Source organism: Muscardinus avellanarius (genome assembly GCF_963383645.1).
Source record: "Muscardinus avellanarius genome assembly, chromosome: 1".
Classification (NCBI taxonomy): domain Eukaryota; kingdom Metazoa; phylum Chordata; class Mammalia; order Rodentia; family Gliridae; genus Muscardinus; species Muscardinus avellanarius.
Genome location: NC_137786.1, coordinates 118,718,353 through 118,735,348, shown reverse-complemented (window position 1 = coordinate 118,735,348; position 16,996 = coordinate 118,718,353). Strand labels below are relative to the sequence as shown.

The 16,996-nt window shown below is 46.4% G+C and overlaps 1 protein-coding gene across 1 annotated transcript; it reads right to left on the bottom strand.

The window, feature by feature from the left end:
* Window positions 1-12,548: 12,548 nt before the first annotated feature.
* Window positions 12,549-16,333, bottom strand: BSX (brain specific homeobox; the record flags this gene model as incomplete). Its single annotated transcript, XM_080701641.1, has 3 exons — window positions 12,549-12,788; window positions 13,959-14,155; window positions 16,072-16,333. 3 exons carry the CDS (start codon window positions 16,331-16,333, stop codon window positions 12,549-12,551), a joined length of 699 nt encoding a protein of 232 aa, XP_080557767.1.
* Between the last annotated feature and the right edge of the window lie 663 nt (window positions 16,334-16,996).

Genomic DNA, 16,996 nt, shown 5'->3' with positions numbered 1-16,996 from the left:
TCAAATGCCTCTGGATTCCATCCCCAGACCTGCAAAAAAAAAAAAAAAAAAAAAAAAAAAAAAAAAAAAAAAAAAAAAAAATTCTGTTCTGGAATTCTGACCAACCTACAAGATAAAAATCCTGACTTGAGAGGTTCTGCAACTAAAGAACTCAGCCAGGTTACCCCACAGCACGGCTGCCTGTCAATAAATCATGTGCTCCTTGATTCCTATCCATTTCTTAGTTTCTCACTTAAATACAGAGGAACGGGATTTCCAAATGTTGGTGTATATTACACAGGATGCTTTTAAAAAGAAGGAGGAGAACAAGGAAATGAAAAGAGATCTAGAGAATCAGAGATACAATAGCAGAAATTAAAATCCCAAAAGTAAGACTAGAAAATAAGAGGGATCAGCCGGGCGTGGTGGCGCACGCTTGTAATTCCTGCGCTTGGGAGGCTGAGACAGGAGGACCATGCAGATTCAAAGCCAGCCTCAGCTGGTTTAAGAGACCCTGTTTCCAAATAAAATATAAAATAGGTCTGGGAGTGTAGCTTGGAGGTAGAAGGGTTCCATCCCCAGTACCACCACCATAAAAATAAAGATAACTGAATTGCCTATAATTAATTAAAATAAAAAATTAATTATAAAAAAGAAAATAAGAGGGATCAATTTTTCCAGAAATTGGAGTAAAAAGGCAGAGGGAAAGAAAAGACAAAAATGTAGAGAATAAATTTAGCAGGTACAAATCCAAATAATAGAAGATCCATAAAAAACAAAGAGGAAAAATAAAGGCTATGAATCATCAAAGAATTAATTCAAGAAAATTGCTTATAACTGGGAAAAAGGTTGTTTTCAGACCAAAAGGGCCTGTTGAGTATCCAGACCCAAAGCCAGACAAAAACTGTAAAATTTCAGTACACTGGCTACAAAGACAGTATCATATTAGCCACCAAAATGGATAAATAAATGATATAATAAAACATCAAACCAAGAATCAAGAGTCAGCGCAGCTTTAGACTTCACGATAGCAATGAAAGGCTAAAAATAAATGGAATGGGGCATTCAGAATTATTCCAAAGCATTCATCCATGATCTCCAGCTTAGGACTCCATTAGCCAAAATGCTAATCATGCATGATAATAGAATAAAAGTTTTTTAGAGACAAAGAAGAGTCTCAAAACAGTATCTCTTGGCATCTCTTCTCAGGAAGCAAAAAGAGGAGGTAAACCAAAAAAGAAGAGGATACGGGGGAGGGGGAACAAGAGTCCAAGAGAAAGAAAGAAATCCCCGGGAAGGGAGATGATGGGGGACAGTCCAGAGACAGTGCACTACATTGAGAGGCTGGGGATGGCGGGCGGGGGAGTCTTTAAGAAAATAAAATGGGACTGCCGGCGGCAGCGGCGAACTCAACGGCAGCGGCGAACTCAACGGACGGCTACAGCAAGCCAGGTGAGCCGCTGCGGAACAGCCAGGCGGGATCTTTCGGCGCAGACAGCATTTAAAGCTCCCAGTGGCTGAGCTCAGCACACGCTGCAGGGATTAATCAAAACCAGAGAAGAAAAAATACGCCAGCCTCATGGCCGAGGGCGTGGCAGAGGCGCCATATTGCCACCGGCGGCGGCGGCAGCAGCAGTGAATTCACCGAGTCCAGTACAGCTACATCTGCGTACTCAAGAACAGTGAGTCAAATTGCGGGCCACAGAGGAGAAATCGCAGTATTGGGCCTCCTGGGACTTGACCCAGTGAGGGAGTGGTGGTGGCAGAGATATCACACCATAGGAGAACGTGCAACCTGGCACCCCCCATAGTTTAAAGCAGCCTCTATCGACTCCCTGGGTCGGAGACTCTGTGATACAACCCAGTAAAGGAGTAGTGGGGTCTGAGATAATACAGACTCGAGATCCAGAGCACCTTAAGTGAAGCCATAGTGACCCAAGGGAAGAACCCAGAGAAGGCACAAACCTCCGAAATCATGGGAAAGAGGAATAACACTGGAGTAATGAATGTGCACAACCCCACAACATCAGAACCTGATAAAACAGAAAATCAGAGATTTCTAGAAGATCAAATCAGGAAAATAACTGTAGAAATAATAGAGGTGCTTCGAAAAGAACTCAGAGAGAGCCAAAAAGAGATAAAGGATGCAATTAATGAAGTAAAGGCCTCAATTCAAAGCACAAACAACCGATTAGACCACATGGAGAACAGAATCTCGCTCTTAGAAGATGAGCAATCCAAAAATGAATGCATAGTTTCTAATCTAGAAAAAAATATCCAACAGCAGGAATCTGACATTGAAGAAATATGGGCCCATCTTAAGAGAGCTAACCTAAGAATAATTGGAATAGAGGAGGGAAAAGAAAGTGATACCAAAGGGATCAACAATCTCTTCAAGGAAGTAATAGCAGAAAATTTTCCAAATATAGAGCAAGAGGTTGATACACAGATCCAGGAAACTTATAGAACTCCCTTTAGACAGGATCCGAGAAGAGGATCCCCACGCCATATAATTGTCAAAATGACCAATGTGGAAGCCAAGCAGAGAATCTTAAGGGCAACAAAAACAAAGGGCCAAGTGACATTCAGAGGCAAACCAGTTAGAATCACTCCAGACTTCCCAAACCAAGTCATGAGAGCCAGAAGGGCTTGGAGTAACATATTCCAAACTCTGAAAGAAAAAAACTTCCAGCCAAAAATTTCCTATCCAGCAAAACTTTCTATCAAATTAGATGGAGAAATAAGAAGCTTCCATGACAAACAGAAACTGAAGGAATTTATGTCTTCAAAACCAGCACTAGAGAAAATACTCAAAGAGATTAACTACAAAGAAGAAATAGGTAACACTCACCAGAACCAGAGAAACAAGAGTTTCCATCCAACAGACAACTAAGATTGGTTATCTGTGGAGATTCATTATTTATGTTAGTCTTTTACCTATCTCTAAGTTGTATTGTTTGCCTTTATTGTTGTTAATTTTTAGGATTTCTAGTTGGAATATTAATATACCTTCAGATATAGCATTTGGAAATATTTTATCCAATTCTATTAGTAACTTTTAACTCTGTTTACATTGTCTTTGGATATATAATATTTTCTTTTATTTTTTAGGGAGTTTGTATATTCTTCTGTTGCCTGTGCCATTGAAATCATATCCAAGAAATCACTGCCAATTTCAATGTTGTGAGGTTTTATGACCCAGATTTTCTCCTAAAAGTTTATAGTCTTAAGATTTATATTTAGGTCTTTTATCTATTTTGAGTTAATACTTGTATATGGGATTAGGTAAAGGTCCAATTTTATTCTTTTCCATGTAATTATTATTTTTCAACAATATTTAGTTAAAAGATTATTATTTCCACCACCAAATGTTCGTGGAAACCTTGTCAAAAATAACTTGACAATATAGGGAAGAATTTAGCTCTAGGCTTGTATTTAACTCCAATGGTCTATATATCTGCCTTTAGAACAGTACTACACTGTTTCAATTATTGTAGCTTTATATGGTTTGAAATCAGAAAATATATATCTGCTAGCTTTGTTCTTTTTCAAGATCGTTTTGGGTATCTAGAATTCATATTCCATATTAGGATAGATTTTTTTCTGAAAAATAAATATATAAATATATGATAGTTTCACCTAAAAAAACAGAAAAAAATATGCTCTAGTAAGAAAGAAAGCAAAAAGAAATATTGAAATGCTATCTTTAAATCATCAAACGCTTGGTATCAGACAAATGAAACTGTTATGTGAGATTATCATTTTTAATTTTGGATAAATTGCTATAATACTAGATGTCAACCACTAAGCCAAGCATGGGAGGGAGGGATGGGGAGAGAATGGGGTGGGGATCGGGTGGGGGCTGACTGGGCGATGTGTGCATGTATGTCTACAAAAGTTTGTATCCCACTATGATGTATGAATACAGTGCACCAATAAAATAAAATTTAAAAAAATAAATAAATAAAAATAAAAAAAATAAAAAATAAGACTGGGGGTGTAGCACACCTAGAACTGCAAAAAAAAAACTTATTAATATGGAAAGAAATTTACATGATAAAGCTCAATTTTATTTAAAAAAAAAATAAAAAAATAAAATAAAATGGGGGAATACGTGAATTTATTGAGAGTAGGATCTAGACAAGTAATGAAGAGCTTGTGTAATGACATTAAAAAATAATAACTGGGTGCAGCCAGGCGTGGTGGCGCATGCTTGTAATCCCCGCGCTTGGGAGGTGGAGACAGGAGGATCGCGCAGGTTCGAAGCCAGCCTCACTGACTTAAGAGACCCTGTTTCCAAGTTAAAAAAAAAGTATAAAATAAGTCTGGGAATGTAGCCCGGAGGTAAAAGGCCCCTGGGTTCCATCTCCAGTACTACTACTACTGCTACTACTACTAATAACAACAACAACAACAACAACAACAACAACTGGGTGCAGCGGCGCACACCTTGGGATACTTGGGAAGCTGAGACAGGAGGATCTCCAGTTTAAAAATGAGAAATAAAAGCCAGGTGTGGTGGCGCACGCTTATAATCCCAGCATTCAGGAGACTGAGAAAGGAGGATCACAGTTTGCGGCCAGCCTCAGCTACTTAGGCCCTTTGCAACTCAGTGAAACTGTTTCAAAATAAAGAATGAAAAATAGGGCTGGGGGTATAGCTTGGAGATCAAATGCCCCTGGGTTCCATCTTTAGTACAGCAAAAAAAAAGAAGAAGAAGAAAAGAAAAGAAAAGAAAAGAAAAGAAAAGAAAAGAAAATAGGGCTGGGGTATAGCTCAGAGGTAGAATGTCCCTGGGTTCCAACCCCAGTACTGCAAAGATAAATAAATAAATAAAAATAAAAATAAAAAATAGCAGGGGGCCGGGCGTGGTGGCGCACGCTTGTAATCCCCGCGCTTGGGAGGCAGAGACAGGAGGATCACGCAGGTTTGAAGCCAGCCATGCGCGCTGGCTTAGGAGACCCTTTTTCCAAATAAAAATGTAAAACTAGGTCTGGGAGTGTAGCCCGGAGGTAGAAGGGCTTCCAGAAACCCCAGTACCACCAAAAAAATTTTTTTTAAATGGCAGGGGGTATTGCTTAGAGGTAGAATGCCTCTGGGTTCCATTCCTAGTACCAAAAGAAGAAGGATGAGGATCGAAAGGGCTGGGGATGTAGCTCACTAATGGAGTGCTTGTGTTAAGCCCTGGATTTGATCCACAGCAACAAGTAAAAAAAATAAACTTTCTTTGAGACATAACAATCTTTTTGTTAATCACTTTTTATTAACCATGTAGTAATGGTTGCAGTCCTATGAAGATTGACACCAGTGACCTTATCATTAATAGGCTCTGATCTATATCATAATTATATCTTATCTAACTTCCCCTCAGCATTACAACTGATTTATTGGCATCTCTCCTCATTTTTCAGATGCCAAGTAAGAGAAATAATGTTATCATTGGCAAAACCAAGATTAGAATTTAAGCCTGTATACTAAGCTGTCTAACCAACACTCTGATTTCAAATGCGATGGGGTTCTTCAATATAGCAGAGTAATGAGAGAAAGCTCGTGGCATTATTATAAATGAAATCATGGAGGAAAGTTCCTGGTGTGCACTGTGAATTCTGAGAGGGAAGAAGTAAATAAAATGGAGGGTAGCCAAGTGAGGTGGCGCATGCTTGTAATCCCAGTATTTGGAAGGCTGAAACAGGAGGATGGCAGCTGTGAGGCCAGCCTCAGCTACTTAGTGACGGCCTCCGCAACTTAGTGAGACCCTGTTTCAAAATAAAGAATAGGCCGGGCGTGGTTGCACACACTTGTAACGCCTGCACTTGGGAGGCGGAGACAGGAGGATCGCACAGGTTCGAAGCCAGCCTTGCTGGCTTAAGAGACCCTGTTTCCAAATAAAAATATATATAAAAAAATAGGTCTGGGAGTGTAGCCCAGAAGGGCTTCCAGGAACCCCAGTACCACCAAAATAAAGAATAAAAAACAGGACTGGGAGTGTAGCTCAGAGGTATAATGCCATAGTGTTCAATCCCCAGTACCATAAAATAAATTAAAAATCAAAAATTAAAAAATTTAAAGGTGGGTAGATAACAACTAGAAAATAAAGTGGAGAGAAAACACTAGAGCCATTTTGAATGTTCGCTTCACTCCTGGATATCTGATGGAATTAGCTCTGACCTCTGGATGTACTAATTCTGTGATCCACCAAACTAATGGGCTGTATGACACTGGAGAGTCAGTCTCTCTGACTCTCATTTTGCCTCAACTGTAATTAAGAGAGATTGGGTCCCAAATTTGGGGATAGAGAAATGTAGAAACTTGAGATCTTCTAAAGATCAGCATTCTGCTGGATACAGAAGTTTCTTATTCTCTTCCTCCTCCCCCTCCTCCTCCCTCCTCCTCCTCCTCCTCCTCCTCCTCCTCCTCCTCCTCCTCCTCCTTCTTCTTCTTCTTCTTCTTCTTCTTCTTCTTCTTCTTCTTCTTCTTTCTCTCTCTCTCTCTCTCTCTCTCTCTCTCTCTCTCTCTCTCTCCTTTCTCTCTCTCATCTGGGGGTGGGGGGTGGGGGTCCTAGGGATTGAACCCAGGGGCAGTCTACCTCTGAGCTACACCTTCATCCCTATTTTTTTTTTATCATTTGTTTGTTTGAGTGGTACTGGGGGTGGAACCCAGAGGCTTTCTACATTCGGGCTATTCTCCCAGACCGATTTTATACTTTATTTGGAAACAGGGTCTCACTAAGTTGCTGAGAGCCTCACTAAGTAGCTGAGGCTGGCTTCGAAGCTGTGTGATCCTCCTGTCTCAGCCTCCCCAGCTCAGGGATTACAAGCATGCGCCACCACACCCGGCTTATTTTTTATTTTGAAACAGGGTCTCACTAAGTTGCTGAGGGCCTTGCTAAGGTAATAAAGCTGGCCTTGAACCCATGATTCCCCTGTCTTAGCCTCCCAAGTACTGGGATCACAGGCTGTGGCACAACACCTGGCTCAGAAAGTGTCTGTGTTCTGAAGCAGCCTGCAGTGGTTGCTCAGCCTGTACCTCAATGAAAACAGGGCAGAGACTACAGTGCCTCCCAGGAAGGCTTGTTTGATTCTCAGATTGCTCTTAATCAGAAGCGTTCCAAAAGTTGACCAAAGACTTTACTAAATAATTTCTAGCTATACTTTTTTCCCCCAAAATAGCTATAGAAGTCTGCTCCCCCACATGCCACAGTGGCAACAGCCCCACATCCTCATCACAGCCACACGAGTTGCTGGTAAGGCGTGACAACTAAAATTGGCCTTTAGCCTTATTTTGGCCACTGTCCATGTGACTTTCACAAGGCTTTCATTAAATCTAGAACTTAACTTCTTCAATTTTGTCAAATACTTCTAACACTGACAATTTCTTCCAGATGGTATCTTTATCCTTAATCTAGTGGTGGGGGGGGGCATTCTACCTTTAAGCTACACCCCTAGCTGGCCTTGAACCTATGATCCCACTATTTCAGCCTCCCAAGTATTAGGATTATAGGCATGTGCCACTGTGCCAGGTAACAAATAATTTTAATATACTTGGAACTTACATCCTTTCCTACAAAAAAAGAAAATAGAATACTAGGGTCTTAATGGTTAAGAAAAATCACACCAGGCTGGGGGTGTAGCTCAGTGGAAGAGAGCTTACCTAGTATGTGTGAGACCCTGACTTTGATCCCCCAGGATTGTGAAAAAAGAAAAGGAAAGCCAGGCGTGATGGTGCACGCTTGTAATCCCAGCATTCGGGAGGCTGAGACAGGAGGATCAAGGTTCAAGGACAGCCTCAGATACTTAGTGAGGACCTTTGTGACTCAGTGAGACCCTGTTTCAAAATAAAGAATAAAAAATAGGGCTGGCCGGGCATGGTGGCGCATGCTTGTAATCCCCGCGCTTGGGAGGATCGCGCTGGTTCGCGCTGGTTCGGAGCTAGCCTCGCCGGCTTAAGAGACCCTGTTTTCAAATAAAAATATAAAATAGGTCTGGGAGTGTAGCCCGGAGGTAGAAGGGCTTCCAGGAACCCCAGTACCACCAAATATATATATGGAGAGAGAGAGAGGGTGGGGCTGGGAGGTAGCTCAGAAGTAGAATGCCCCTGGGTTCCATTCCCAGTACTGCAAAACAAGAAGGAAGGAAGGGAGGGAGGGAGGAAGGGAGGAAGGGGCAGGGAGGAATATAGAGGAAGGGGGAGGAGGAGGATAAGGAATCTTACAGGATATGTAGCCCAACTTCCCACTAATGGAGAAATGTATAATAGAGAATCCCTTAGGCTTTGTCTTCTAGCCTCTGCCTACACTTTTCCATTGAAAAAGTGCTTAGTGTTTTGTGGACTTAGACTATTCTGTTCTGGGATAGCACAGTACCAGGCCTACAGGAGGTATTCAAATATTGTTTCAAAATCTGCTTCCCTGGAACTACTGTAACATCTTTAGCAGGGCTGAACAGATAGCTGTACCCCCCCCATACCATTATAGCTAGCATCCTCCTTCTCCTCCCAACAGTTTTCTTGCCCCCAAGCTCAAAGGTCCTACATTTGCTTCCCACACCCTTTCTGACCTAGGTCCCTGCATTTTGGATGAAGGTCAGCTTGTCAACATCCTCTTTCAAATGTGATGGCAAGCAGTGGCACACAACTGTAACCCCAACTACTTAGGAGGTCACAAGTTCAAGGACAAAGTAGGGGATAAAGTTCAGTGGTAGAACACCCCTAAGCACCTTCCTCAATACTAAAAAAAAAAAAAAAAAAAATGAAAGTGGTGCCAAAAATACATCATAAATTCAATATATAAAATATCTCAAGTATCTGAGAGGGTTTTTGCATGTATATTAAACCCAAATTATGAAAGCCACAGAGTCACTGCTTCAACTAAATATGTTTATTGAATGATTTTTCATCACCAGAAACTCTCTCTGCTTCTCCATATCTCTCTCTCTCTCTCTCTCTCTCTCTCTCTCTCTCTCTCTCTCTCTCTCTCTTTCTCTCTCTCTCTCATCACAGATACCCATGATGCTAGTCCCCATCTCATGAAGCAGTGTCATAGATCCCTGTTATTTATTTCTGAGTGTCACTGCCAACTAATCCCTGGCTGGATGGTGATTTGACCATTTCTTATGCTTTTACATGAGCAGAAATATAACCCAAGAGTCCCTCTCTGAAAATCTATGAAATACAGTGCATCAGAAATAGAGCATTGTCAATAAATAGGGAAAACTATTTATTACCTTGGGATTCCACATGGGATGACTTGCCTAGCTTGGCTATTGGAAGAGGTTTTTGTCCCTTCAAAATCAGATTTGTGTGTGTCTTCCTATAGTTTGTCATAATGGAAATAGCTTTGTCAGATCTTCCCCAAGTGAAACTGAGTTGAGGCAAAAGCCTGGGTAATTCACTCAGAATACCTTTTCAGCCTGTGGAGGCTTTGATCAGTATTGAAGGCCAAAAACAAAAAGTGCTGTCGTGGTACATTAAATTGAGACTAAATTGTGCCTATCCTCTACCATCATTAGTGATCCCTCGTATTTAAAAAGAGGAGGAAGGGGAGGGAAAGGGAGGAGAAGGGGAGGGGGAGGAGACGATGATGATGATGATGATGATGATGATGATGGAGAGTACCTTACTCTTGGGTGTCTGCCACCAATTTCAGGGATATTTGATGAGAAAACTTTTGCCTCCACGGGCTGGTGCTGCAGCTCTGAGCTCTTCCCTTCCCACCCACTGCAGCCAAGCACAGACAGCCCTAAGGAGAGGACAAGGTGAGAGGAAGGAGCATCTTCCCTGTGCTTAAACCTTGTGAATCAGGCCCAGCTCCCTGGGCTCGAGGACTTTTTGTGCCTCCAAGAAAGCAGAGCTATGCTTATGCTACCTGTGTAGCTGTTTTTTCATGACAAAAGGTCGTGAGATGCACTGACTCTGCTCCTCTGAAACTCAGAATAACCGCCCCCCCCCCCTTCTTGTGAGGGCAGAATAAGGAAGAAATAAATGCTTGGTCCTTTTGTGTTTGTGTTCACCATCTAACACACACACACACACACACACACACACACCAAACACACAATGTTTCTATTTACTTTAAAGATTCTTCCAAAATCCCACTTGCAGTTGTTCTTCCTGGGTTGGAAGAATTTGTTGTTTTTTCCTTGGCTCCATGTTCTTGTATAATGATATGTACTTTCTCTCTAGGATTAACAAACATTCTAATTCACAAATCAATTCTTTTTTGTCTTGGAGATTAAATCCAGTGGCATTCTACACCCCAGACCCCTCTCCTTTTTTTCATTTTTCATTTTGGAACAGGGTTTCCATAAGTTGCTGCGGATGGCCTCTTACCTGCAGTCCTCCTGTCTTAGGTATGTGTATCATCACACCCTGCAACAAATCACTTTTTTTCCTTCTCTCTAGTCAAGTCTTTCATCTTATTATAGAGCATTCTTTTTAAGCAAACTCATGCCTTAAAATGATACTGTCAGTCTGGGGGTTTAGTGCAGTATTCTGTCTGGCAGAGAAGAGGGCCTGGATAAAATCCCCAGCAACACACACACACACACACACACACACACACACACACACACACACACACACCAAAAAAACGAAAGGGGTTGCTGTCATTATCTGAACAGAGAGGGAGAGGCGAAATCTCAGCCTGAATTGCCTTTGAATAGTCACATCCCCACAATCTAAAGGGGAGTGGCAGAAGCAATATCAACTGATGTGAAGTTACCAGAAACATATCGTCCCCCACTTTGCCTATCAGCTAGCCCACATTTCATGGAGAAATCCTTCAGTCTTGCCAAGCCTCACTCTCCTCATCTGTGAAAAGGAAACCGAGTACTTGGCATATGTGACTCACAAGCTCATTGACTGACTGCTGAACAGTTTGGAAACTCCCCAAATCTAGGCAGAACTTATGTTTTAAAACCAGTGGTTTTGCCGGGCGTGGTGGCGCACACCTGTAATCCCAGCATTTGGGAGGCTAAAACTAGAGGATTTGTGGTTCGTGGACAGCCTCAGCTACTTAGTGAGGTCCTCTGCAACTTAGGAGGCCCTGTTTCAAAATAAACAATAAAAATAGGGCAGGGGATGTGGCTCAGAGGTCAAACATCCCTGGGTTCCATCCCCAGACCCCCCTCCCACACACACACACACAAAAAGTGGTTTCCCCTCTGACTGAAAAACACGGGTAAATCTCAGAGTCTCCCATTTGTATATTCTTCCTGTAATGTTTTTTCTGTATTGTTTTTTCAAAGCCTACTTCTCCATTCCTGAAATCGTGGGACCTAGACCTAGAAGAATCTTTAGGAGTAAATTTAACCCAAGCTCACCCCACAGTGGGCGAGGAGCCGACCAGGCCAGCTTTGCCAGCCTTCATGGCCTCTTACCTAAAGGTAAAACCCGAAGGCAAAGAAAAATCTAAGAGAGGTTTCCTGGCTCGGCTGCTATTTGACAAGCGCAGAGCGCGTTAGCATGGTCTCAAATTGAGAATACCAGTAGATCCCTGTCCCTTCAGCCTTTTGAAGTGACACAATGCCATCTAGGGCGACCTTTTCTATGTACATGAGATTCAAGACTATTCATCAAATGGTTGAAAACAGAAAATCGGGGTCAGGGGAAAACGGAATCTGTTAATGAAATGTCATTAGCCAAGTTCATTTCTACCGGGAATAGGAAACTGCCTGGGGCCGAGGGGATAACGCGTCTAAAGAGGTGGGTAACAAACGAGGTTGTTCCCAGTTTTGTCCCGCAAGCCCTTTATTATCTAAAGAGACTGCAAACCCAGTGAGGAGTGGGAGACCTCCGGGAGAGGGGAAGAGGGATAACGCGCAGGGCAATCAAACTCGCGGCCAGCCTCGGGGGTCCCTGCCGGGCGCGCACCGCGGGCCCTCGGTCTTCGCGGCCAGGCGCCCAACCTCGCTAAAACTCAGAGTTCCCGAAAATGAGCATTTCCACACACAGCCCGTGGACACTCACTTTGAAAACATCAGTAGCCCGTGGGACATGGAAGCGTGGCGGGACAGGAAGCAGAATTGGTGTGAGAATGTTTCTCGGCCCACGTTGCGGGTCTGCAGGGGGCGCGGGCTGCGGAGCGGCGGGACCCGAGCCCCGGCTGGGGCGCGGGCAGGCGGGGGGCGGCAGCCGCGGCGCGCGGGGTTGTCCCCTGCTGGACGGTCTAACCATCGGGCCTGGCTCCGCCTAGACCCCTGCGGAGCAGAGAAGCCCCGACACCCCACCCGAATTGCTAAGGGAAGCGCCGAGGGTCCGGGCGGGAGGTCGCGAATCCGCACGGCGGAGCTGGGGGCGGGGGCTGCACACCCAGGAGGGAGGCTGGCTGCGCACTCTCCGCCGAGGAAAACCTCCCCGCCGACTCAGCCGAGAGCCCCGGGGCCGGGGAGCGGCACGCCCGGGGGTCCCGCGGGGCGCAGGAAGAGGCGGGCCCGGCGGCGCGCTCCCCGGGCGGGGGCGGGTGGGCAGGTTTGTGGGTCTTCAGGAGCTGGACTCCGCGGCCTCGCCCTCCCGCTCGGGAGAGACGCGCCCGGGTCCGCGGCCCCCGCTCCCGCTCCCCCGCCCGCCGGGGCTCAGAGCACGTGCGGCCCCGAGCTGAGCTCGCCCTCGTCCCCAATGTCCACCTCGTCCTCTGGCTCGGTCAGCACGAAGGGCCCGGCGGGCAGGCCCAGGCGCGCGTCGGCGCCGGCGGCCTCGGGCCCGCGGGGGCTGCCCTCGGGGCTCTCGGGCCCGTCTGGCGCTTTGGGTTCGTCTTGACTTTTCCTCAACTGCTTTTTATGCTTCATCCGCCGGTTCTGGAACCACGTTTTCACCTGATTTCGGAGAGATAGAAACAAAATTATGTCATTCTTCCAGACCCATAGTTACCGAGCTAAAATCTGAGCGACTGATCGCTGGGGTCTAGGAAAATGGACCTCAGTCCACTGATTGTCTAGGAGCTGTGACCGCCTCTCACTCGGGTGTCACAGCTAAAGCACTCAGAAATGATCATCTTGTTGAGTGAAACCAACTATCCCAAGGCTCCCAGGAGTAACTGTCCCAAAATAATGGTGAGGGTCACACCGGTGTGGTTTGTGATCACCAGTACCGGTGCTATTGCTCGCCATTACTAATAGGAAGTGCTGAGTGATCGGTCTCCTTCACACCGAATGCTGATCGACACCTCTCAATACCTGGCGCAGCACAACTCCTGAGCAGGAAGATGAGACTTGAATTTGCGAGTTATCATTGGAGAGAAAAATCAGATGGAGGCCTGGCGAGGCTACCGATTTCACAAGTTCTATTTTCCAGGCACAGAGAATGTGGGAGAGACAGAGACAGACACTAGAGAAAGGTTGCGAGTTGCTTCTGAAAGGCGCCTGGAGCAAAAGGAAAACGGTCCTAGCGCTGTGGTCCGGAGGGCAGCGAGAAGCTGAAACTACCGCGGGTGTGGGGTTGCTTTTGAAAACCTGCCCCGGGTGAGAGACTGAGTAAAATAAGAAGGAAAAGATATTGTGCGGGCTGCTCTAGGGACAGGAACCCACCTGGTCGCGCACTAGTTTACCTCTGACGCGGGTTACACCCATTGGTTGGAGGGAGTAAAGGAAACATTAGAAATAATAGTTCTTAACCCGGGGACTGGTCGCGGAATCGGAGGAGGGGCTTTTCCCTCCCGTAGAGCCCCGCAGGAGATAGATCTTGGGGGGTTAGAAAAGAAGGAGCGGGGGTAGGGAGTAATTCATTCGACTCACCCCTCCATGCCAGTCTCTGGTATGGAGCGGTATCCTCTGTATTTCTATCTTTCTAATAAACTTCTTTAAATCTTAAAGAAAAAGAAAGAAAGAAAGAAAGAAAGAAAGAAAGAAAGAAAGAAAGAAAGAGAAAAGAAAAGAAGGAGCGGAGTCGTTCTCCTTAGAAGAGTTCTTCAATGGGCCCCCCCAAGTGTTAAGAGTTAGGGGAGAGAGAAGCGAGCGGAGATCCGGGTCTCCCCTCCTGCTGCCCACCTGCGTCTCCGACAGGCTGAGGGCGGTGGCCAGTTCCACCCGCTCCGGCGTGGACAGGTAGCGCTGGATCTCGAACCTCTTCTCCAAGCCCGAGAGCTGCGAGTCTGAGAAGACCGTCCGAGCTTTGCGGCGCCGGCAGTGCTTCCCCGGCAGCTCCGCATGCTGGGGGTGCGGGAAGAGTGCAGGGACCGGCACTCCTGCAGGGAGAAGAGCGGCCGGGTGGGCAGGGTCCAGACAGAGGGGAGGCGACCTCGCCCCTTCCACTCCCCCCTCTGGTGCCAGCGCTTTCTGCGGCCTGCTCCGGTCCAGGGCCCTGCTCGCCCAAAGCTCCCCAGCCCTTTTCCCAAGAATGGGGGGGGGGGGTGTAAAATAGTGCTTGGAGATCTTTTCTTTGGAGGTCATCTAGAAATACAAATAGTAAACAGCAAGTAAAGTGGGAGAGAAAACTAGGAAATAGATCCAGAAGGCTTTTAAAAATGTCTCCTTGGAGAGGAAACGATTCCTCCTGCGCCAAGTGGCCTATTGCTCCAGATAAAGTTTTCTTGCAAAAACATCAGATGATCCGGGAGCTGTCCATTCCGAGGGACGACCTGGTCGTTGTCAGTGCTGTTCCGGAGCTAGAACAGAGGCAAAATGATCTTGCCTCCTGGGCTCACCAAATAACATTTTACTCTTTGCAGAGCTGCTCCCATCCCCCTGGGACCAAAGAAAACCACAAACTCATATCCAGAGAAGCTGGGAAACCCGGCCCTCGTGTTTCCTTGTCAGTTTTAGAGTCACCCAGGAGACCCTGGTCTCTAGTCTGGTCCTTACTCTTCTCTTGAAGGCCAGAAAAGCAGAAGGCTAAAGCGTTTTCCCTTGGTGGAATATGTGGAGACTTCCCTTGTCTCCTCCTGTCTGTCTCGGGCTTTACTTAGTATCGGAGAGGACCCAAGCAGACAGAAGCTGCTGCAGACGCAAATATCTGCTAATCCCAGAGAAAAATAAAACAAAAGGCAAAATTTGGCTCAGTCATCGCTATATGAGACAACACCAGTACAGCTGAGAAGAGTGTGGTGAGGAGGTGGGGAGCCAATTGGAGGGAGACTGGACCTTAGCACAGGCTTGAAATCCCCTCCAAGCCTGTGCCTGAGAGCCTGGGTTTACCGCTTGCTTCACACAGCGCCAGCTTTTGTTCTGTGTTTCACAGCCGGCCTCCGGTCTTCCCCCAGCTCTTGCCCCAGACACTTGTTTTCACTGCTTCACTCAACAACCGGACTAAACAAAAAAAATTCTATTCTGTCTGGAACAAAAATGCCAGAGAAGATAGAGTGGATGTGGCCTTTCTGAGAAAGAAAGAAACAAACAAAAAAACTGGTATTTCTCCAAATCTTCTTGTCCCGACCATACTTTGCAAATCCCCACCTTTGTCAAGCTGCAGAAGAAATCAAAATACTTTAGCACTCAGCTCCAGCGACTCTAGAGTCGGGAATGGTAGACCAGTCTATGAGCCTGAGTGTAATGCTAACCCTTTGGAATGAAGAGGATCAAAAACTGTGTCCCTCTTTCTTTGTTTCGTACCCTTTCTGTGCTTACTTGGGCCAGCCCAACCTTTCTTCCTCAGAGTACCCTAAACCCTCGCCACTTCTCCACCCTCTGCTGGATTCACCAATGCTTGGTAGCTGGAAGAAGGGAGCTGGCTAGGTAGAAGTGTCCAGCTTCCAAGCTGGAAAGTTAAGTTCAGTCCATGAGAGGGGATAGTTGTGGGGATAGTTGAGGGTCTTCCTCTGACCAGGAGAGGTAAAGAATCGAGACTGCGTGGCCAGGATGATCAGTCATAGGACTGAGCACTGCCCTCCAAAAATATGTCAACCCCATCCACCTCCACATAACTCTTGGTCAGTTATAAAGAATGTGAAGTGACCACCACTATCCCCAATGCATTGGCATGCCCCAAGGGGGCCCTGGGTGCTCTCAGCCGCCTGCCCAACCGTTTATTGTCACTGGGTGGAAGAGGTGGGGGAACAACCCAGTGCAAGCCAGACCTGGCCTTTCCGTGCTCTATGGCAGGCTTAGCATCTGGACTAGAAGGCCTGATCTCTACCTCCCCGCAGGTTGAGACCCTGCCACTTACCGGAGGTGGTGAGGAAATAAGGATGATGGTGGTCTCCCTTATGCAGAGGGTGGTGGGCGTGAGGAGCCAGGAGGGTGGGTGTGGGCATGAGGGGGTAGCCATAGTCTAGCAGCGGCACCCGGGAAGCCAGAGAGCTGGCGAAGTGGTCGGGGGTCACCTCCCTCAGCGGCTTGGGCTTGTGCAGGAGGATGTCCTCAATGAAGAAGGACGTGGGCCTCTGCGAAGACGCCGGGTGGAGCGGGGAGGTGAAGTTGAGATTCATCCTGACCGGAGCACCTGCCACGGGGCGAGGGCCGGGGGCCGATGTAGGAAGCGGGCAGCGTCTCAGCAAGCCTGGTCGAGAGCGGACAGCCGCTCTCCGAGGCTCAAATCTCCGCTGCACTCCTCGGCCTGGGCTGTCCCTGGCGCTGAAGAGGCGAGAAGACAAGCTCCTGGGTAGGTTGGGTCTCTGTGTTGGAGAATTGGCAGCTCGAGAGGGGAGCGGGGAGAGCCAATGGCGAAGCTGCCGGAGGCAGAGGGGAGGGTGAGGTGGGCTGGGGCGGGGCGGGGATCTGTCCGCGGTGCTGAATTGCTGAATCCGTCTGGCCGAGCCGGGAGAGCGAAGCCCACCGGCGGCGCTGCTTCCCTAGCTGGCTTCTCGACCTCGACTTCTGCCCCTCCATCGCAAGAGCGGTTCTGTCCTCAGGAGAATTTTGTTTTTTTCTTTTTAAAAAAAAAGATAAAAGGAAAAGTCTGTAGTCCAACAAACTCTTCCATAGCGATAAAGCACTGATTTGGGCCTTTGGGCCTGGATTTTTAAGAGTTTCCATAACTGATAGCAAAGCAGAAAGAGAAAAGTGAAGAGGAAGTGTCCGCTGTTTAGATTGTTAGCTTAATTGATGGGAAGAATGACCGGATTATTTGAAGTAAATAAAGAAAATAAAGC